The following is a 24,786-nucleotide window of genomic DNA, read 5'->3' as shown; positions in this document are numbered from 1 at the left end:
AACCATATAGAACCAACATAATGCAAATTATTCTTTCTCACCCTCTTTACATTTACGTATTCTACCTCTACCTGGAATGCCCTTCCCATTCCCACCCATCTGGACTTCCCGAGCAAATGCATACTTATTTTTTAGAACTTGGGTCCTACGTGGAGACAGGCTGAACTGCCATCCGCACCAGGAATGATGAAATGCTCCTAGAGTACCCTCTACAGCATTCCACAATCATTTATTTACCCTGCTGTATGTCCCTCTAGTCTGTGGAGTAAAGATTTCTATTTTGTTAGTATTTCTGTATCTGTGATGCTATGGCAGTGTCTGGTACTCAGTAGGCACTCAATAAACTTCTGTTAATATGACTAGTAATGTCTTCTTCTTCTTTATAATTCTAAAGTGCTAAGATTATACATGTAACAAGCACTTCTCGCATATTCTTTTCATATAGTAAATATAACAGTAAATGTGTCTTTTTATGGCTAGGCAGGATGGATATCTTTGAAGAATAAAAGCTAAATTTCATATAACTTTAAATACAAAGAACAAAAAGGAAAAAAAGTTTCAGTTTCTCTAAACTCAGTGTGTTCACAAGCTTTTGTGCCCTGATTCCCACAGAATATAACACCGACCCAAAGAATAAAACCCTAAGGGTAGAAGAGAAAGTAAGGGGCATCTGGGTGGCTCAGTTAAGCAGCCAACTCTTAGATTTCAGATCATGATCTCAGGGTTGTGAGATCAAGCCCCACGTCAGGCTTCATCAGCACAGAATTTGCTTGAGATCGTCTCTCCCTCTCCCTCTGCCCCTCCTGCTCATGCTCTCTCTCCCTCTCTCAAATAAATAAATCTTAAAAAAAAAAAAAAAAAGGTGCAGGTGGCTGACAAAGGCAACTCAAGATGTGGAGAAAGGGAGGCTACAGCCAGACAAAGCAGGTGCACAGCACTCTGGAAGGGAGAAGGGAAGTACTGGTAGGGGTGGGGTATGAGTAGCAGGAGACCAGTCTAAAGGAAGAGTATGATCAAGAATGTTCAGTCTAGGGCATCTGGGTAGCTCAGTCAGCTAAGCATCTGCCTTTGGCTCAGATCATGATCCCAGGGTCCTGGGATCGAGTCCTGCATCGGGCTCCTTGCTCAGCAAGGAGTCTGCGTCTCCATCTCCCTCTGCCCTTCCTCCCTGCTCTCATGCTCTCTCTCAAATAAATAAAATCTTTTTTTTTTTTTTTTTTTTTTACAAAGACTGTTCAGTCCAGGACAAGCTATTACTTTGTTATCCCTGGTATCTTCTTCCAACTCATGTGACAGTGAAATTACTTAGATCACAATTTTTTTTTAAGATTTTATTTATTTATTTGACAGAGAGAGATCACAAGTAGGCAGAGAGGCAGGCAGAGAGAGGGAAACAGGCTCCCTGCTGAGCAGAGAGCCCGACGCGGGACTCGATCCCAGGACCCTGAGATCATGACCTGAGCCGAAGGCAGCAGCTTAACCCACTGAGCCACCCAGGCACCCTAGATCACAATTTTTACAGATATCTAGCTTTGGGAAGAAACTGAGCACCCAAAAGACTTGTTTCAAACAGCTTAATGTGTACCAGTTCTTGCTGTGGGGGTCAAGGACAAAACTCTAATGTTTAGCAATTCAGGGAACCTCCTATGAAGTGAAGAAACCATAATTTGCAGACAATCAACAAGTTAACTACTGGAGTTTCTAATAACTTCCACATCAAAGATCACTGGCTGTCACTACACATACAGGATTACAAAGTTACAAAACAAAGTGAAACAAAGAAAGGAAAAGTACTACTTCACAATATACTAGAGAAGAAAAATTTAATTACCTTCTCTTCTGAGGAAATGGTAAGTTTGTCACTTGAGATTAAGCTGCACACTTGTTCAATGCCGAGATTGAGAAATTCTTCACTAAGTACAACATCTGCAAAATGCTGCTCTGTTTGGAGGTTAAAAATAAAACCCATTAAAACCAACATTCCATTATCCAGCTTCAATCTGTTTCAAAAGGAAGCAGTTTTTCTTAATCTAACCTAAGAATGAGAAAAACAACTATTTCCTCAAGGCAAGAGCTAACAAAACCCAAACAATCTCACCTGGGGAAGTGCTCTCTATTTAAGTAACAAAATAGAGACACAGGTAGGAAATCTGCCTTATCATATACTCAGCTGAATCACTTCTCCTTCACATGGTGGTATTTCAGAATTAAACATGTATTCCTTATATGCTAATAAGACTATCAGTATTTAAATCCATAAAACCTTTGAGAATATAAATCAGATAAAGTACATGGTATTATACATTCACACATTTGAATGTATTATGTAAAACATTAGAGGACTCCAAAACATACTGGAATAAGGAGGGAAACCAAATTTGAAAACTTTAACATTTTTTTTTTAAGATTTATTTGACAGAGAGAGATCACAAGTAGACAGAGAGGCAGGCGCAGAGAGAGAGAGAGAGAGAGAGAGAGGGAAGCAGGCTCCCTGCTGAGCAGAGAGCCTGATGTGGGACTCAATCCCAGGACCCTGAGATCATGACCTGAGCCGAAGGCAGCAGCTTAACCCACTGAGCCACCCAGGCGCCCCTATTTGAAAACTTTAAACAAACAAGTTTTAAATGCTGGTCAGTCTGAACATACAGACCATCATTAAAAAAACAGAATTGATTTATAATATAGATAGCTCTGAATTCTGTGGTATTTCATCCAGGGACCAAAGCATACTATTTTATACCCTCAACCTCCTTCCAGAAATTGGTAAAACTAGAAATTCTTAAAATTCCTAAAGTTCTTAAAATTCTTAAAAATTTTTAAGAATTCTTAAATTCTTAAAAAAAACCTTTGATTGATTCACAGACCTGTACCCCTGGGGATAAAAATATATGTTTATAAAAAATAAAATTAAAAAAAAAACAAACCTTTGATTTCACAAATATACCTACTCCTCCAAATGGGGGAAAAACTATTCTTATAATCAATGACTTTACAACTTTAAAAAGGACCCATTTGTTGTGAATGGCAAGATTTCATTCTTTGCCATGGCTAACATTCACTGTACACATATACTACTTGTTCTTTACCCATTTATCTATCGATAGATATTTGGGCTGCCTCCGTATCTTGACTATTATAAATAATGCCACAGTAAATGTAAGGATGCATATATCTTTTCAAATGAGAGGTTTTGGTTTCTTTTAGGTAAATACCCAGCAGTGGAATTACTAGAGCATACAATATTTCTAACTTTTTGAGAAACCTCCATACTGGTTTCCATAGTGACTGCACCAACTTACATTCTTACCAACAGCGCATCCAAGAAAACTTTGCTCCATGTCCTTGCCAACATTTGTCTTTTATTTCTTATCTTACTACCCATTGTGACTAGTGTGAGATGATATTTCATTATGGCTTTGATTTGCATTTCCCTGATGAGCGATATTAAGCATCTTTTCATGTGTCTGTTGGCTGCCTGCATGCCTTCTTTGGAAAATGCCTATTCAGGTCCTCTGTCCACTTCTTAATCAAATTATTTGAGTTTTTGGTTGGTTTTGTTTTGTTTTGTTTTTTGGTGTTGAACTGTATGAGTTCTTTATATATTTTGGATACTAACCCCTTATAGGATACATTATTTGTCAATATCTTTTGCCATTCAGTATATTACCTTTTCATTTTTTTGTTTTGTTTTATGGTTTCTCTCACTGTGTAAGTTTTTAGTTTGATATAGTTCCAGTAGTTCACTTTTGCTTTTGTTTCCCCTTGCCTAAGGAGACATAGCCAGAAAAACATGAAAGCTGATGTCAATGAGAATACTACTTATGTTTTCTCTTAGAAGTTTAACAGTTGCAGGCCTTACATTTAGGTCTTTAATCCATTATGAGTTTACTTTTGTGTATGGTATAATGTAATGGTCCAGTTTCACTCTTTTACATATAACTGTCCAGTTTTCCCAGCACCATTTAAAGAAACTATCTTTTCCCCAATGTATATTCTTGTCTCCTTTGTCATCGATTAAGTGACCATATTATTTATGGCCTTTCAATTCTGTTCCATTGGTCATGGTGTCAATTTTTATGCCAGTCCCACCTTCTTTTGGTTATTAAAGTTTTGTAATATAGTTTGAAATCAGAAAGTGCAATGCCTTCATTTTTATTCTTCTTTCTTAGGATTGCTTTGGCTATTCGGGGTCTTTCATGATTCCATAAAATTTTTAGTATTTTTTTTTCTACTTGTTGAACAATACCATTGGAATTTTAATAGGGATTACACTGGATCTACAGATGGACTTGGGGGATATGGACATTTTAACAATATTAATTCTTCTTATTCATGAACACAGGATATTGTTCCATTTATTTGTTATCTTTTTTCAGTTTCTTTCATCAAAGTCTTGTAGTTTTCAATGTATAGATTGTTTACCTTCTTGGTTAAATTTATCCCCAGGTATGTTATGGTTCTGATGCTATTACAAATGGGATTGTTTTGTTTTTCAGATATTTGTTAGTGCATAGAAACTCAAATTTGCATGTTAATTTTGTATCCTGCAAGTTTACTGCATTTGTTGATTCATTCTAAGGTTTTTTTTGGTGAAATCTTGGGATTTTCTGTATATATGAAATCATATCATCTGCAAAGACAATTTTACTTCTCCTTTCCCACTGAATGTCTTTTATTTCTTTCTCTTGCCTGATTGCTCAGCTAGGATTTCCAGTAATATGCTCAACAGGAGTTTTGAGAGTGGGCATCCTTGTCTTATACCTGATCTTCAAGAAACCTTTCCAGTTTTTCACGGCTGAGTATGAAGTTTTAACTATGGGTATGCCATATATGACCTCTACTATATTAAAGTTTAATACATTAATGTATGTTCCTTGTATACCTAATTTGTTGAGAGTTTGTCTCATGGAAGAATGCCGTATTTTGTCAAATGCTCTCTCAGCATCTGAGATGATCACATAATATTTACCTTTCATTCTATTTCTGTGCTGTACCAAATTTACTGTTTGCAGATGTTGAACTATCCTTGAATCCTATAGACAAATCCCACTCGATTTTCTATGTACTGCTCAATCCACTTTGCTAATATGTGGGCAAGAATTACTGCACTTATATTCATCATTGATATTGGACTGTAATTTCCTTTTCTTGCAATGTCCTTATCTGGCTTTGGTATTAGTTTTAACCCTGGCCTTGCAAAATGAGTTTGAGAGTATTCCCTCCTCTTCTGTGTTTTGAAGGAGTTGGAGGATTAGTGTTAATTCTTTAAATGTTCGACGGAATTCATCCGTGAAGCCATATGGTCCTGGATCTTTCTTTTGGGGAACTTTTGGATTACTGATTCAGTCTCCTTACTTGCTATTGGTCTGGTCAGATTATTCTAATTCTTCATGAGTCAGTGTTGGTAGACTGCATGTTTCTAGAAATTTATCCATTTCTTCTCATTATATTAGCATATAAGTGTTCTTACTAGTCTCATGATCCTTTATGTTTCTGTGTATAAGCTGTAATGTCTTTTTCACTCCTGATTTTATTTATCTGAGTCTCCGTTTTTTAGTCTTGCTAAAAGGTTTCTCAATTTTACCTCTGCAAAAAAAAACCCGGCTTAGTTTTATTGACCTTTTCTATTGTTTTTCTGGTCTCGATTCATTTATTTCTACTCTGTCTTTTGTCATTTTCTTTCTTCTAACATTGGGTTTAGTTTGTTCTTTTTCTAGTGACATGAGGTATAAAATTAGGTTGCTTATTTTGGATCTTTTTAAATAGGCCTATATCACTGTAAACTTTCCTCTTAGAATTACTTTTGAAGCATCCCATAGATTTTGGTGTGGTGTGTTTCTGTTTGCTTCAAGATATTTATTTCCCTTTTGATTTCTTCCTTGACCCACTGGCAGTTCAAGAGTTTGTTGTTTAATTTCCTCACATTTGTGAATTTTCTAGTTTTCGCTTGTTACTGATTTCTAGCTTCGTACCACTGTGCTCAGAAGATAGCCAGTTTGATTTTAATCTTAAATTTGCTAAGACTTGTTTTGTGACTTATCACATAATCTATCCTGGAGAACATTCTGTATGTGCTTGAGAAGAATGTCTATTCTGCTGTTGTTGGATAGAATGTTCTACATGTCTGTTAGGTCTGTTTGGTCTAAACTATGGTTCAAGTCCAATGTTTTCTTGTTGATATTCTGTCTAAATGATCTATCCATTGTTGAAAGTGGATTTTGAAGCCTCCTACTATTGTTTTATTGTTGTCTATTTCTCCTTCCTGGTCTGTTAGTCTTTCTTAATATACTTAGATGCTCCAATGTTGGGTCATACTTATTTTTTTTTAGATACTTTATGTATTTATTTGACAAAGAGATCACAAGTAGGCAGAGAGGCAGGAAGAGAGAGAGGGGGAAGCAGGCTCCCTGCTGAGCAGAGAGCCCCATGCAGGGCTCAATCTCAGGACCCTGAGATCGTGACCTGAGCAGAAGGCAGAAGCTTAACCCACTGAGCCACCCAGATGCCCTGGGTCATACTTATTTTTAATCATTACATCTTCTCAATGAATCAAACTTTCTGTCACTATGTAATTACCTTCTCTGTTTCTACTTACTGTTTTTGGCTCAGCATCTATTTTGTATGATATCAATATACCTACATTTGCTCTTTTCTGATTTCCCCTTGCATGGACTATCTTTTTCCAACCCTTCACTCAGTCCTTAAAGCTAAAGTGAGTCTCTGGTAGACACCATATAATAGGGTCTTGTTTTTTTAATCCATCTCACCACTGTATGCCTTTTGATTGGAGAATTCAATCCACTTACATTTAGAGTATTTATTAATTAGACCTTACTAATTCCATCTTATTGTGTTCTGGCTGTTTTGTATTTCCTTTGTTCCTTTCTCCCTCTCTTGCTTCCTTCCTTTGTGAATTGGTAATGTTCCATAGTTGTATGCTTTATTACCTTCTCTTTATCTTTTGTATATATACTATAAAGTTTTGTTTTGTGGTTACCATGAGATTCATATAAAACTTATAACAGATATAACTATTTTATATTAATAAAAATTTACTTTGATCTCATACCAAAACTCTACCCTTTTACTCCCTTCCACAGTTTATGGTTTTTGATGTCAAAAATTACCTCTTTTTAGACTCTTAATCTCACAAAACAAACTGAGGGTTGCCAGGGGGAGGGGGGTATGGAGAGAGTGGTTGAGTTATGGACATTGGGGAGGGTATGTGCTATGGTGAGTGCTGTGAAGTGTATAAGCCTGACGATTCACAGACCTCTACCCCTGAGGCAAATAATACATTATATGTTAGAGAGAGCACCGAATCCTAACCACTAGACCACCAGGGAGGTTAATACATTATATGTTAATAAAAAAATTAAATTAAAAAAAAATTACCTCTTTTTATATTGTGCATTCACTAACAAGTTATTATAGCTATAGTTATTTTTGATACTTTTGTCATTTAATCTTATGCTAGAGTTAACACAGCACCATATTACAGTATTGTTCTATTCTATTCTATCTATTTGAGAGAGAAAGAGTGTATGAGCAGGGGAGGGGCAAAAGGAGAGGGAGAAGGAAGAAGAAAACTCCCTACATCGAAAACTAATGATGTACAGTATGGTGACTAACACACACACAAAAAGATTATCTCTTTGATTTTTGACTATTTTGTTATAATGCATCTTAGAGAAAATGTCTTTAAGTTGATTTTGTTTGGTGACCTATAAAAGCTTCATGAACTTAGATATCCAAATCTTCACCCAGATAGCCCTTCTTCCTGTCTTTTTTTTTTTTTTTAAGATTTTATTTATTTATTTGAGAGAGACAGAGAGAGCACAAGCAGCGGGACAGGCCAAGGCTCACTCTCCGCTGAGCAGGGAGCCCAATGGGTTCCCTGGGTTCCCAAGGGTTCAATCCCAGGACCTTGAGACCATGACTTATGCCAAAGACAGGTGCTTAGCACTCTGAGCCACCAAGGCATCCTAGCCCTTATTTCTTTAAATAAACTTTCTGTCCTCTTCTCCCTTTCTTCTTCTAGAACTCTAATGATTCACCAGTTGGTCCTTCTGATGAAATTTCATAGATTATGCAGCTTTTCTTCATTCCTCTTCATTCTTTTTTCCCTTGTTCTCCTGACTGGATAGTTTTAAACTTCCTGATTCTTTCTTCTGCTTGATCAAGTCTGTTGATCTTTTCCACTGCATTTTTCATTTCATTCACTGAATCCTTCTGCTCCAAAATTTGTTTAATGATTTCTCTTTGTTAAACTTATTTTATTCCTGTATTGTTTTCCTGAAATCACTGAATTACTGGTGTTTTCTTGAAGCTGAGTTTTCTTAAAAGAGTTATTTTGAATTCTTTATCAGGAAAATAACAGATCTTGGATGTTTTGGGGCTTGGTTATGGGAAGATTACTGTGACCGTTTGGTGGTGTCATACTACCATGATTTTTTAATGTTTCTTGGAGTTATGTGCTGCTGTCTCTGCATTTGAAGTAGCAGTCACCTCCTCCAGTCTTTACAGTCTTTAGGGGACTGATATCTGCCTTTAGCTCTGCTGGAGATTCTGAGGATTTCTTGGACCTTCCATGGTTACATCTCCTAAGCTTCTTATTCTCTTTTGTGGAAGAAATCTTAAGCTTGTATGCTTGTCTTCATCCTGCAACACACCAAGCTGAGTGCTCACAGCCTCTTGTTTTCTTAAAGGTGGCGCTACAGCTGAAGTTTGTGGTCTCTCCCTCACCCACAGATTTGGATGCATGTGCTTATTTGTCACCTTCCAAAGCCCACTCTTGATGCTTTCTACAAAAGCACAAACAGGAAACTGGCCACACAGTGGAGGTAGGGGGGCACAGCACACAGGGGATGGGCTGGCCATGGGTCTGTTGAGAGGATCTGAGACAGGGGACTTTCCTAGCAGCTAGTGGGAAGGCTTTTTGATGGGAGTCCACCGCACAGTTTGTAGAACTGTGTCCCTGGGCACTCACTCATACACTCTCCCTTTTCTGCACTAAAAGAATTGCATCCTGAGGAAGTTCTCTCTTATTCCTGTGCTGTAGCACCTTAGGGAAGGTGTGATATGTGTAAAGACAAACTGTTCTGACCCACTCTAATGTATCCAAACTTTTTTATCCCTCTGGTAAGTGCTGGATCTTCTCCTCTGGAAACCTGGACCTCTTCAAAGACTCTCTTGACCACAGGTGACCATCTAGGTCAATGTTCTCCAGTGGCTCCTTGACTTCAGTCAAGAAGGGCTAGAATGGGTTCATGGGTCACTTCAGAGTCCACAGCCAAGACAGGGTGCTGTCTGCCTATTATGCAATGCACAAGTGGGCAAGACTCCCACTGCATGATGTATGATGCTGGATCCCACAGGTCCCACAAAGGCATTTTGTATATGGATGGATACAGAATACTTGTTGTTGGGGGTGGTGGGGTAAAAATGAAGAACGTCTTAGTGGTTAAGATTTTTATAAAAGAAAAAATAACAAAGTATTTCTAAACTAGACCCAGTTTCCTTCCCCAGTGGGAAAAAAAAAGTTTTGCTATAGATAATCAACACATTTTATTGTCCTGACTTCAGTGGACAAATGCTGTCCTAAGGGGAAAAAAAAAAAAAAATGGTTACCCTCCCCATCTTGGGCCACTGCCCTACATTGCTGATATTCATACAAAACTTCTTTAGGGCAGATCTTAATACAGAAGCCTCTGCATTTTGGTGCACTGTGCACTCACATCTTAACCTGTTGTAGCATAGCCTCTGGCTCACCCTTCCCCCCTGAATTTGTTCTTTGGAAGTCCTTTTCTTGAGATTAAAACTTCTCAACCCCCATACAGTGTTTAACCCTAAGGAGTTAGGATCAATTCGGATTCTATAATACCTTTTTCTAAACTTTTTTAAAAAGTTTTTATTTTTTTAAGTAATCTCTACACCCAACGTGGGTCTCAAACCCACAACCCCGAGATCAAGAGTCACATGCTTGGGAGGTCTGTGTGGCTCAGTGGGTTAAGAGTTTGCCTTCGGCTCAGGTCATGATCCCAGGGTGCTGAGATCAGAGCTCTGCATCAGGCCCCTTGCTCGGCGGGGAGTCTGCTTCTCCCTCTGCCTGACGCTCCCCTGGCTTGTGCTACCTTGCTCGCGTGCGCTCTCTCTCTCTCTCTCTCTGATAAATAAATAAAATCTTTAAAAAAAAAAAAAAGAGTCACATGCTCTACCCACTGAGCCAGCCAGGTGTCTGTCTAATTTTTCTAATCACTCAGTTTGTCTCCTTCAACTCCCTAAACATTTGAGTCTGCTGCATGTGCTTATTTGTCCTGTCTACCCTGAGCCCTTTTTTCATTTTCTGCGTACCCTCCCTTTACCATCTCATCTACATTTGTATGTCCCCAGTTATCTTTAACTAGCACCCCAGTATGGTTGCTCCCAGATTCAACCTCTCTCCAAACCTCAATATTTGAATTTCCACCTGTTAGTCTCTACGTGAACTGAATCATCACCATGATCCTTCTAAACAGATTCATCCCCAACCACCCACCCAGTAATCTAAAACCTTCACATTATTCACCACTTTAGGCCACTTACCTTGGCTCTACTATCTAAATTTTTCTTCACTGCCCAGTTTCCCCCACCTTGGTTGGATGCTTGGCAAAGATTCTCTGGCTGAGTCTGATTATCTCTCAAAATAAATCAAGGTCCTCCACTGGCCTGCTACCTTTGCCTATTGCTAATATACTTGCCCAGTCAGAGAACTTCTTAAAATTGATAGTGCACTTCACTCTCATTCTCCCTCAAGCAATCAAGACTAAGACCCACCTACACCTCAAAGAGTGTCAGTGCCTTCCTCTAGATACCTAGAGTGCCCTCCTGTACTCCTTTTGTGTCTTTTTTTTTTTTTTAAGACTTTATTTATTTATTTGACAGAGAAAGACACAGAGAGAGAGGAACACAAGCAGGGGGAGTGGAAGAGGGAGAAGCAGGCTTCCTGCTGAGCAGAAAGCCTGATGCAGGGCTCAATCCCAGGACTCTACAATCATGACCAGAGCCAAAGGCAGACGCTTAACCCACTGAGCAACCCAGGCCTCCCAAGCCTGTGACTCTTGATCTCGGGGTTGTGGCTTAACGACTGAGCCACCCAGGCATCCCTCCTTTTGTGTCTTAATGGCTCTACTATCTGCACTGATTCCAAGGCTAAATGAAACCTCAATTCCTCATTCCTTTTTCTTTCCTTTTTTATTGTGGTGTGACAAAGAATATAAAATTTACCATCTTAACCATTTTTAAGTATACAGTTCAGTAGCTTTAAGTATACTCACATTGTTGTGAAACAGGCAAAACTTTTTCATCTTGCAAATACGAAACTCTGTATCCATTAAAGAACTTCCCTTTTCCCCCCTCCTACATCCCTTCCTCTCTTTAAACCCTAAAATAAATTCTTTCACAAATCCTATTGAATCTTTTCTTCTAATGCCATGGGAAATCATAAAATTTAGCGGTATAAGAAATCTGAAAGGTCCCTGACACAACTTTTATTTTGTCAGAGTAACCTCTAAAATGCTTATATTTGATGGATATCTGTTACACATGTGGCACACATCAACAGACAGCAAGGTAGTCACACCATTCTTGAACACTTACTATAAGTGGCAGCTCGGCTTTATGTTGCACTAAAATCTTTTTCCATCTTATTTTCTAACACCGACACTACCTCTGCCCACCAAAGACACGATTAATGTCTCTCACTCATGAAATTCCTTCAAACTTTTATAGAGCATTATATTCTTCTAAATTTTATTTCCATAGTCTACAAACTCCTAACTCTTTTAAGCATTTCTTGCATAATACTGCTTGGGATCTTCACCATCATGCTGGCTCCAAATTCAGGGCTTCCATTTGTTAGTCTCTCTCAAAACACATAACCTGAAAATGAACTCAGTTTCATAGATATGGTCTGACCCTGGAAGCAGAGAATGAGATAATCACCTTACATCTTTCTAGACACAGTTACAGAACTGTTATTCAATACACTATCAGCTAAAACGCTAACATCTTTGGATTGATTTGACCAATATAAGCTTAATACCTGTCACAAAGCCAAGATAAGAAATTCTTCCTTTTCACTGAATGAATTCTTACTCAGCTTACTGCACCTCAGCGAGGTACCCAAATTAACAGCTATTACACGCACTAAAATGTACCTACAAAATACTTAAAATGTAATCCTAAAGAGCAGATCGTGTCAGAGTTTGGTTAGTTCCCATATCCCCAGACTGGCTTCAGTCACCTCCTATCTTCATTACCATGGTTCTCCCTTACCAACCTCAACTATTGTCTCCAATCCTTTTATTCACATGTTGACAAGTTACTGTTTACAGCACAGAGCTTTCACTGTGACTTTAGTAACCTGCCCTTACTAGTTTACCACTGCTGCTGAGTAAAGCCAGCCTAGTTAAGCTGACATTCAATAACCAGTTCCTTTTCTCTAGACAAATCCCACAACTGCAGGAGGGCATAACTTCCAGTAGTATATACTATCTCATGAATGTGCAATACATATTAAACACATTTATTGTATATATATGATATACATATACATTCTTCCTTATATATGATTCTCTTCACTCTCTAGGATAGTTGAACTTTCCTGTTTGCTTCCTTGCTGAAACTAAAATAAGATTGTAGAGAAATTAAAGACAAGCCTTGGGATTTGTCACAAAGGTCTGTTGGGGCTCATTAGCTCTGGTCCCTCATCCTAAATTAAGTCCAATGAAATACAAAATAAAAGTCCAAAGTTTTGTTTGTTCAGTTATACACCCTGTGATAAGCTACAAAACATCCTTTATGTTTGATTTCCCAACCTTTTTGATCAGAATTAAGTGCCATGAAGAATTCCTATAATTCCTCTATATTCCACCTAATGCAGAATTCCATCTGAGAAATGAGGGTAAGTGCATGGATAATAACATATTTTAGACCCAAAAACAGCTTATCCCTGAGAGATAAAGTGTTTTTGGGAAAATAAAAATCCCCCCGGTCTTCATTATCCTAATTAATAAAATAAATGTTAGATGAGATAACCGCTAAGTTCCCTACAAGTGCTAATACTCTGTGATTCTTTCATTCTGAATACTATTAGCCTCTAAGAAAAAAAAAATTACATTTATATCTCCAGCATCTCCATTAACACAGACAGCTTTGGTGAAACCTAGAAACAGCTTACTCATCTGAATGAGAAAAACTATCAACCCAAAGCAGAGCAGAGAGATTGCATGTCGCTTACTAGGACACAAATGAGGACCATTATGAATGTAAAAACATAAAAATGATTAATTCTTGCAAGAAGCATCAATTAAGTCGGCATGAATTCGTACATCAAATGCTTTCATGGTTCTCCAAAGGGAAAATCTTCTGTATTGATAAATTAACACTGCAAAGACCCTTGGATAATCAGCACCTTAGTCTTTAGTATGCATACCACACAGTCAAGGCTAGTAATACTACTATAAAAACCACTCTCTCAATACAAGTTTCTTTCAAAAGGGCAGCTTTCAAAATCACGGGCTTTTTTTGACAGATGTTTACCCCACGCAGTGACTCCTAGCCTAAATTACAAATTGGTGGGCAAATGATTGAAGCAAACTGATTGCAAAAATAAATAAATAAATAAAATGTTATGGGACCTACTTTTACAGAGAATAAGGCATAATCTAGACACTGAACCTGGATGTAAGTGGAATATTATTGGCCCTGTAAGCAGGGGTTAAATTGCCCTGAGCCTCTTTATCACCCACAGCAGCCTGGGTAAAGGTAGACACACAAAGCATAGCTTTGAAATGACTGGCCATTGAGACTACACTAAAGGGCCAAGAGATTGCAGGGTAAGTGGAATCAGAAATCAGATTTATGAAGAAATACATGAGGAGGCAGGAATAGAGTCAGCACAAAGCTGTTTCAAATATCAACAAGGTGTCCAAACAAGGTTCAACATGCCCTGGAATCAAGGTCTAAGGTGGCACGTCTGTTTATGGAGGAAAGATGGTGGCCACAAGTAACCACGAACAGGGAATCTCAAGGAAGCCAACAGGAAAGATCCTGAGATTGCTGACGGCAAAAGAGAGAAAGTAGAGAGGGAGGAGACAATCTAGGTGTCAAAGACAGAAGCAGACGTGGAGGTCTGGAGAGAAAACAGGCTGCAGAGAGAATGCTGCAGACCTCCAGCCAGCTGGGGCAGAATGGGGGATGGTGACAGGGACAGAACAACAGTCTGAAGTCGTACCCCTTCACCCACCTTCGCAGAGTCGGGGAGGAGGGGTGTTCCCTAAAGAAGTCTGCCCCCAACACTCAGGTTTGGAGGGAAAACAAAGTTTCATTTAAGACAAAGGGAGAGGGGACATACATGAAAACAGCTGGGCATATAAAAAAGTGTCATTGTGCAAGCATGGTAGAAAGGCTAAAAGGGTGGCAATTCAGGCCAGGATGTAAACAGACAACAGGGTTAATAGCAAGAGGAGGACAAGAAAGAAAACTGAAAGTATGTTAGGGACTGGAAAAGACTGCAGGTTTTCCTGGCACTGGGGAATACTGAGTGTTCACCAATCCTAGAACTTGAGCCAGAACACTGGCTTGAAAATGAAACTGCAAATCTCCCCAAAGATCATTAAGAACTGAGAGTAAGCAGCTTCTCAAACTTTTAATGTCAGGAGCGGCGAGATGAAGGAACAATTAAAAACATAAAACTGTTGTTTCCCTTAAATTTGTTTGAGATTCTTACAATTCCACAACTGGCAACTTTTGTCAACACAGAATGCTAAATAAAATTCATATTTCAAGTTAAGATTAAAATCTAACTTTCAAAACAGTCTGGGACTATTAAAATGCATTGAAACCAGTAAGTTCACTTTTTATCTCTTCCATATTTTTGTCCTGGAGAAAATGTTAAAAACAAAGGTATTTGTGATTTGGGAAACTCTTAAAATACGAACACCACTCAAAACACATGGGAACTAAAAGCATCCACAAGTCAGCATTATCCAAACGAGGCTGTACAACCTGGAATTAGGTGTGAAAATTTTCTTTTTTAGGCATGAAGCAAAAATGATTTCACCTATTTCACCTAGCTTTTTAGCTAAGAAAATAATTCAAGAGCATAACAAAGGCTGATTACAGTCCAGAACACCATGCCTCAGTATGCAGATCATTTAACCTGGCTGGTCTAGTCGCCCTCAGCTGTCTACAATTTGAAAAACATGTCGCTACAGGCCCCAGTAAAGCACGTGGGCCAGCGTGATGGGCTGTGACTGCCAGCATCACACTGCCACAGCCACGGGAGTGCAACAGGATAAGCAGGAAGGATTTATACCATCCCTGCTCACGCTTTCTACCCTGCCCACTGGTTTCTCACCCTCCCTGAGCCTTCTCTCTTTAAAATAAATTTTTAAAAATCTTTTTTAAAAATTAAGAATTTTTCTTTATAATTTTGCTGAAAATGAGAATAAACTGTCCACAAAAAATTCTCTGCATAATTATGAAGAAAGACCGTACAAACGAAGACACAGAGGTGTTCAAATTCTGGTGGATAACTGTTCATATTTTATAGTATACCACACTAAATTTAAGATTTTAAATAAGATAAAGAAATAATTAAATCTAATAAAAATCTCCTAAACACACAGAGCATGAGTTGGTTCTGACAGGAGCAGAACTAAGAGTTCCAGTACATCATGTGAATTATGTGTGGACATCTTTTGCATGAGTTCTGCTTTATTCATTCTGTCCCCAGTCCTTTTCCCTATCTCTGAAAAGTCAGTAATGTGTATCAAGTCATATGAGACAACTAGCTGCCCAAGAAAGATATGTTCATGCAGAAAAAAAATCATCAAAAAATATACAAGCCTCCTTCACTCTCCTAATATAAATCACTCATAACAGGCACATTATGTCTAGAGTTAATGGATCTTACAGATTTAGAAGGAAAATTTTCTATTTAGCTGAAGAAGAGCTAAAGAACACTGGAATACATCAGTGAATCCAAATTTGTCTTTGGTTTTTCTTAAAATGTCTCATCCCACTCAGAAGGATTACATGAATATCATTACATATATAGGCATTCCCCAACTTACAGAAGGGCTGTGTGCTAAAAGTTCATCTGTAAATTAGCTTTCTGAAATTCAGATCATGTTTTTCCCACTGAAAGAATCTTATAAAGGGTATTCAGACCAATCAGGCCACCCCAAAGAAATCTATAAAATTCAAATTTACTGGTCATATTATGTTTCACTGCAGCACTGCAGGTTTTTTCTCCAGCTAAACACTTACCATTATTTCTTTGATAAATATAATAGGGATGATAGCATACTTCTCTTCAGTGCTTGGTGCATACATATGTAAACACACACACACACACACACACACACACCACACCACACACACACACCACACCACACACACACACACACACACACACACACACACCACACACACACACACACACACACACACACCCTCCTTATCCGGGTCAGTGCGCTACAGTGTCCTGATGAGTAAGCACTGTGGAGCACAGTTTAGACAAGTGGCTCTTGCATTTGAAGGCTGGAGGAAGTTGGGATTCTAAAGCATATTAAGGGGCAGTGGTCATGGAAGGTTCTATAGTAACGGTTCTTACTGGAGCTTACAACTATAGGACAGAGATGGTGGGTTACAACTTCCACCAGACTAACCTTCCCAAAGTTGTTTAAAAATATTAGAAACTTCTTAACAATCACCTTTAATATGTATTTTTTACATGCTTATAAATTCAGAGCAAAATAAATTATAAGTTACTTTTGTGTACTTGAGCTATATCCAAAACAATAACAAGAAACTCTCCCCCTAAACTGGAGAGATGGGGATCAGGATCAGAGGGTCCTATATAGTAACCAAAGTGATGGCTTCCTTGACAACAGCAATGGGCTGCCTCTGCCACAGAAGGAGGGTGCCAGCAGGAGATTCTGGGAACTAGTGTCTAAGGAGAAAGATGCCTATATTTCAGATCTATTTTTCCACTCCACCCAAAGGCAACTAGACTTCAACACCTTGAAAATTTTTAAGCCAGAAAATTGTTCCCTTGGGTTTAAGAAAAGGGTGTACAAAGCCACAGAGATTAAATGACTTAATTTCATATGCAAATATTTTCTCAAAAAAGACAGGGATTCAATACTTGCATAAAACTAGCTATTCTATTCTTTAGGCCCAATACCAATTTATAGGGTTTTTTTTTAAGTTCAGAATTTTATAAACATACTTCAATTATGCAGTGATACATTATAAGATTTTACATGTATTTTTATAAAGTCCCGATCCAGAAACATGACACAACTTTCCAGAAATCACTACAGATTCATATCAGAACTCAAGAGCTCCAGATTCCTCCATCTCAAACTCAGCCGAGGTCTATTCCACTTGCCTGCATAGGTGTTGGCTTTGTTCAGGAGGTCTGTGCATGCATGCATATCAGCAAAAGCCCGAATTCCTAAACAGTTGACAGGGTGAAGCTGAGACTCCAAAAATTCACAGCAGGTCTTCTTCACATCCTGTAACTGTAACAGACCAGCTGCTGGGAGAAGTACCTGCAACATGTAAGTCAGTCCGGTTAGGCAGGTGGACCGAGGAACACTTACTATTTACCACTCCTATACAAATCACAACACATGCAGCGAAAACTTATGATCTGCATCCTGACCCGAATACTCCATGGACACAGGGAACACTCCGTGGAAAGTAATGGAACAATTATTTGCAAAAAGGGCAACGACCCACATTCTCCATAATTTCTATAGAATCTTTCAAAGATCCCTTCCTGCTCATAAAAATATTAAGAGGTATTAGGTATTAGATTAATGGTTCTTTTTTATAAGCATAAACAAAATGTACCTTTGAATTTTCAAAACAAAAACTATTAGAATGCTAGGGGGTGCTATGATTCAGTAAAAATGGTTTTTCCCCCCTTCAATTCAAGCATCATGACCTTCAGTGATTTGTGGGGAAGGCATGAACCCAAAATAATACATACCACAACAAAGCCTCATTTTGCTCTTCCACTGTCTGAATAACACAACAAACTGCTTTCCTTAGGGGAAAGAACAAATTTAAATTCAATAGTTTCAGTATAACCAGATGGTTTCTCTAAAATGTAATATATGTACTAAAAAGGAAAACACAAAAGGTAATTGCCTAATATTAACTTTTTAATTTGTATTTGTATTTGAATTTAACTCCAAGAGATTTTATATTAATTATGAGTTTTTCTATGAGATTTAACCAGTATCTTCACTATAAACTATATCCAACACCACAACTGCTTTACAAATAGGTCAATAATGGAAACATTTTTTTCTTGTTAAGTGAATTGGTATGAAGCTATGTTAAGGACCACATTTGAAAGTCAAATTAAAGAGGAAACCTTCATTAAAAAAAGTTCTTGAACATCTGCTGCTCTTTTAAAAAAGCCAAAAGAAAAAAAAAAAAACCTCAACTATTAGAAGAATGGTCAATTTTAGAAAAGATCACATTAGCATAAAAAATAAATAAAACCTAAGTTCCTTCAGGAATTGACTCTCATATATGCCAAGCTACAGCCCAAGGAGAAAATGAGAAAAGAAACAGTAGTTTGGGATAGTAGTTTTCTCTATCTATGTAATAATCCTTAATGTGGAAAAGAAAGAGGGTATTCATGTCGTTCTGTAACACAAACTAGTCTACTTGTTTAAAGGAACCACAGAAGTTCTACCTTCCAATCTAGAGGCTGCATGTGTAGTTAACCCACATGTACACAATCAAATGGCCAGAATGAAGGACGGAGAGAATAATTTCATGTGTTTTTAGTGGAACTTCACCAACTAATATTAGTTTTCTATAAAAATACAGAAACAGTATCTAGCGGCCTTTTCCTTCTGAATTTAAGAAAAACAAAATGCAAATAATGCTGTTTATAGCCAAACCTTTCATACAATATGAATAGTGTGTTTCATTACGTTATAAAAATGATCTCCATGGAAACCTTTAGCTGTTGATAATTTGCAAATTGGAGGTTTTTCTACTCTGGTATAATTGTGCTCTGAAGCAACGTAAAGTACATTCCAATATGCTTAACAGTGCTGCCATTTAATTCAGCAAACACATACAGTTAAGAAAGTGGTCTTCAGTGTAAGATTTAATCCCTGTGAAATTTGTACAAATACTAACAATCACCCATCTAATCAACATTTTCCCAGAGGCAATACAGTGTGAGAAAGTAACATTCAAACTGGTGGTAATATAGAAAAGCAGGAGCCATGGCAGAGAAAAGCGGTTGAGCAGAAATGGACTCACTCATGCACTTTTGGTAGGAGTGTATACTGACTGGCTCAACGTTCTTGAAAACCAATTGGCCCATTTTAATCAAAATTACAAATGCACATAACCTCCGACCCAGCAATCTGACCCACAGATACACTAACAAATGCACAAAATCTCACACACAAAAGACATTCATTAGAGCATAACAGCAGAAGTTAGGAAAAAGCCTAACTGTCCATTGCAAGGAGACGGATTAAGCACTTATATCTCTTCCACTCAATGGAATGCTCTGCAGTCAATCAAAACAATGAGGAAGCTATATGAATGGGACAGTTTCTAAGATACATTCTTAAGTGAAAAAAATCAGTAATTGATTCATACTAACATACACATAGATGCCCTCGCTTATATATACATCCATCTAAAAAAGTAGCTACAGCAGTCTTTTAAAATTTTTATTTTGCTTCCTTACCTTCAACTTCATCACTACCAAGCCCAGAGCAACCTTATCAGGAGAATGAAGTTCATAAAACTGTGGAATATGCATGCCAGGGACAGAAAAGTTATTTCAATTGTAGGCCATGTAGCTCAAAATTCACATATAATTTTTAATTCATTAAAATCAATTGATTTTAATTGATTCATCAATGATGAGTCAAATGGTCCCTATGCTTGCCAAACAACACCATTAAGTATACCTTAAGTGTTAGTCAAATGTATAAAATAAGTTTATGCATAATATCTTTCTGTCAGCAAATCCTTTAAAAATGCCTCAGTTTTATGATATAATTTTACCAGGACTAAATTTCAATAGCTCATTAATTATTAATTACATACAGCATCAAAAACAATGAATAATTGGCCTAGGCTTACTAACATGACCCATGGTGACCATGAATTAGTTACTCATGATGAAAACAGGAAAGCAGCCTGGGGCACACCAACTTTCTAGATTACTCTGTCTATTAGAGAGCCAACAAAAATGAAACAAAATAAAAAGTGCTCCTAATTTCAGATGAACCATAACCCACAATCAGAACCACTCAAACAGCTGGAGCCTATGAGCTGGATGCCTTGGGATCAAATCATATCAAACCTTCTAATTTGTTTGATAAAGAAACCCAACCTTAGAAGAGCCCCAAAGCCTGGACCGAGTGGTACAGTTGGTCAGTGGAAAGCTAAGAATATAATCAAATTTGCCAACTCTTTGGTCTGCGATTTTTTCCACTACCTTGAGCCCTCTCTATAGGTGCAGAATGGAAGTGTTTGTCCAATTTCTAAATTTCCAGTACTTCTCTTTTCAGCAAGAGTAATAAAGACAACAATCACCTCAACAATACATTCTTTTTTTTTTTTTTAAAGATTTTATTTATTTATTTATTTGACAGAGATCACAAGTAGGCAGAAAGGCAGACAGAGAGAGATGGGGAAGCAGGTCCCCCACTGAGCAGAGAGCCCGATGCGGGGCTCGGTCCCAGGACCCTGGGATCATGACCTGAGCCAAAGGCAGAGGCTTTAACCCACTGAGCCACCCAGGTGCCCCCAACAATACAGTCTTGTAATTGCTTCCACTTAATGAGCAATTACGACATCAGGCACTGTGCTAAGCACTTGGCAGGCAATAATATCTCACTATCCCCATTATACACAAGTGAATACAGAGGCTTGGAGAAGTTGGGTAACTGGCCCAAGATCACATACCTTGTATGGCACAGGTAGAGTCTGCTATGAGAGAAGCACTAACCGGAGTGAGTATAATGCTTTTAGATGGCACCCAGATAAACATTCTTATGTCACTAGTTAGGAGTAGGTTTTTAAAGTTACCCTCTATTTATTTCAATAATATAAACTATTTTTAAGTAAATTTATTTAAGCAAGAATTGAGTCAACATAGAGGAAAACATTAAATATTTAATGGTGCCAGCAGTATAGAATATAGCAAAATCAAGAAGGTGACACACAAATTATGAAACTTCAGAAATCTCTGATTTGGGAGATCAAATTCACTATTCTAATCCTTCAATATGTGATCTCATTCTGATTCTTATGGCTTTTGCCTACCACTGAAAAGGAAGGCTGTGCTTTAATCTGGGGCTATCACAATCCCATGGCATACTTTCTACAGAGTGGATAAACTCTACTATTAGCAACAAATGTGGGAAACACCTAGCAATGTAAAGAGGTGGTTTCTTAATTTGCTATTTAGGTCACAAAAATATCTTGGGCATTGTAATTAAGAGGCCTGAGGAACAAATTTATGCCTTAAAAACTAATTTTTCTGAGCTCTCTAGAGCAAAGGTGCAGTTAAACAGTGCTGCTTCTTATATGAAGTAGAATTATATTGACACAATAAACCTCTAGCCACATAGCATTATGACCTAATGGAAATTTTCCATTTGCTCCATTTTCCACATTAAAACTGAGATTGGTGAAAATAACCCTACAGCACTCTAAGATCTAAAGTATATTCCAAAACATCAAAGAAAAAGGTATTATGTTTGTTATATAATACAAATGTTAATGATACAGTCTAAGAATCAAAAAGTGATTAATTCCCATACAGTATATATACTGAGGGAGGGCCACACTCCAAAAACTGAACTACCTCTCTCAATTATGTTAAGGCCTAAGATAAAATATACAGCTGGCGTCATGTCTTGGGGTCCAACCCTCCCTCCCCTTCCAGCAGCCTCTTCCTCATTCCCCTTTAGCTCTATTCTATCAACCCTGAGGTTCCCCACTCAGACCCTGGTGTTCTCACCATGATCTCTCAGTCCCTTTCAGGTCACTACTAACAGCATCACACAGGCTTCATCTGCTTTGTAACACTTACTATTGTCAGAAATGACTTTATGTATCTGCTCCCACATTTACTGTCTCTCTCCCTATAGAAGAATACATGCTCTGGGCCTGTGGGGTCACATCTCTTATCCTTATTGTAGCCTCAGGTACTAGAAGAATATTTAGATGCATAATAAATGAATCAACCTGAATGTACTCTCCTGGGTATTTGTATTTTAAAAGAGATACAATTTTGGATGTCCTTTGACCCAGAAATACAAATTCTATTTCTAGAATGTGTCTATATGGGACATTTGTGTCCTGCTGCAAATCTCCTCAGCTCTACCTCTTGCTCAAGCCACCACTGCAGCAACCAGTTCTAAGTAGGCTTTGATCACCTCCGTGAAAATATAATTTAACAATGCCTCACCCCCACTCTGTCCCAGCCAGGGAATGCACTAGGGACTCACAGCTGTACCATCTGGAAGCAGAGGGGGAACAATGATTGTGGGGCCAGCCCTGACCTATGGAGAAATATGATAGGTAAATACTTCCCCTCTTTATTCCCAAGCAGATATTTCTGAGACACATTTCATAAGCTTCCTCAGATGGTGCTGGTGAAAACCAAGTAAAAGAACGCACTCTGGGTCTCTAGAATTCTAGCCACGGCAGCAATGGTAAAGGCAGCTATTTATTCCGTGATTGTCACCCACCCCTTGCCAGGCACGCTTCAGTTTGGCCTGTCCTCTGAGTACCATGAGTCTCAAAGGCCTATGATCATCAAACTAGTGTTCTGTAGAATGTTACACAGGCTCTACATAGTCTTCTTCTTGTTCACGTGAAAAACATTATCTTTAAGTGCTGGGAAAAATGTGAAGTAAAAGAACATGACCAGGGGCACCTGGGTGGCTCAGTGTGTTAAGCCTCTGCCTTCAGCTCGGGTCATGATCCCAGAGTCCTGGGATAGAGCCCCGCATCGGGCTCTCTGCTCAGCGGGGAGCCTGCTTCCCCCTCTCTATCTGCCTGCTGCTCTGCCTACTTGTGATCTCTGTCAGAAAGGAAGAAAGAAAGGAAGAAAGAAAGAACATGACCAGCTCATTAAATAAACAACTTTCAATCAATCATTTTGGTAAATAGGAGAAATTTATTTTCACCTAGATGTGCTGATTTCCAAAATATCAAGAAAATACAAGCCTAAACATTTTACACGGTGGAGACATTTTCTGCAATGAACAAAGAAGAAGGGGGAAAGCTACCAGTGATTAGAGAAGACAAGAGGAACACTAGACATGGAAGACACCCGAGACGAACAATTAGCACCTATGAGACACTCTTACACCAGCTGCACATTTTAAGTAAGATGCTTTCATCCTACTTCACTTTGTTTGACAAGCCAAATTACACATAGGATGTTTCACTTAGACAAGTACACTCCTTCTGCTTGGCTATTAAGATTTGCAATTTATTTTCAGCTTGGGCATTTAATCCATAGGGGAGAATAATTTACGTGGTAAGTCTTTTAAATCCTGAGTCATTAGCAGTGCATTTATTAGAAAAGACTACCAAGGGGTCTGACTGTTCCATACACAAGATTTCCAGATGTCTATGAAAACATGCAAACATGAAACAACGCAGTCACTATTAACTTTACAGTGACTATACTGCTAAAAAGAAGGTTTTTATTAATTTCCCAGCCATTTTATATTCATATCAGAAGCACCTGTTTGTTCAAGGAGCAAGGAAGGTACCTGGGTGGCTCAATCAGTTAAGCATCTGACTCTTAACTTCAGCCTAGGTCATGATCTCAGGGTCACGGAATTGAGCCTGATATCAGGCTCTGTACTCAACAGCAAGTCTGCCTGAGATTCGCTCTCCCTCTCCCGCTGCTCCCTTCCCCCACCCTCATGTACACATGCTCTCTCTCTCTCTCTCTCACTCAATAAATAAATCTTTTAAAAATAAAATAAAGAGCAAGGGCCTTGTGTACCAGGAATGACCTGAAAACAGAGAAACAGCTGTTCAAAGGGCATGAGGAGAGGAAAGAAATTATTCCCAAACTTAAGCTATACACTGTTGGACAAAAAAAAAAAAAAAAAAAAAAAAAAAAAAAAACACCTCATTATGAAATATAACCCACAACTTTCAGTACTACATACATCTTCTAAAATCTGCGTTTAGTCTCCAAATTATAAGTAAGTCATGTTTCACAAGTTTATTTTTTCAACTGGCTTCTTGATACTCATTTAGTCATAAAACAGTATTAAAAATATTAATAAATCACAGTATTAGTGAATATAATATTACCACTTGACTGCTACAATCTTATAGGGCATTGGTGCAGAAAAAAAGGAGAAAGAAAGTTTCCTTCCTCTTTCTGGGATGTAGACCTTGCTGGGTGCAGAGTTTTGAAATAGGAAGTGTTTGACCTTGGCATCCTGCCACCTCATTCGCACTTCCACATCTCAAAACCCTAAACCTCAACCACCAAGAGCTGGTCTCTGCTCTGTGCTCCAGCTAGGATTCCCCCATAAGATCATCCTTTTCTGACTGATAAGTGTTTCATCCTCTAAATGTATTTACCTCATCCTCCTCCTCCCAACACCCCCCGTCCCAAGCTCCATCCCTTGGGATAGCTATAGCCAGCAGAGTCAAAAGGAAAGACATCTTATTATTAATTTATACTAATGGCTAATA

At 38.2% G+C, this 24,786-nt stretch overlaps 1 protein-coding gene across 3 annotated transcripts in view; it reads right to left on the bottom strand.

Annotated features, from left to right (window-relative positions):
• The window catches only part of KLHL2 (kelch like family member 2), a 105,426-nt gene that overhangs the window by 29,529 nt on the left and 51,111 nt on the right, over positions 1–24,786 (bottom strand). For all 3 annotated transcript variants that reach the window (XM_032863676.1, XM_032863685.1, XM_032863694.1), the window contains 2 exons: positions 17,441–17,603; positions 1,832–1,941 (listed from right to left, as the gene is read on the bottom strand). In XM_032863676.1, the coding sequence (XP_032719567.1) occupies positions 1,832–1,941; positions 17,441–17,603 (273 nt within the window). The remainder of the gene's footprint in view (positions 1–1,831; positions 1,942–17,440; positions 17,604–24,786) is intronic.

The sequence above is a fragment of the Lontra canadensis genome, unplaced genomic scaffold (assembly GCF_010015895.1).
Source record: "Lontra canadensis isolate GAN:19392208 unplaced genomic scaffold, GSC_riverotter_1.0 scaffold1, whole genome shotgun sequence".
NCBI classification, from domain to species: Eukaryota; Metazoa; Chordata; class Mammalia; order Carnivora; family Mustelidae; genus Lontra; species Lontra canadensis.
The sequence above is the reverse complement of the archived record's forward strand: the minus strand, read 5'-3'. Positions and strand labels throughout refer to the sequence as shown.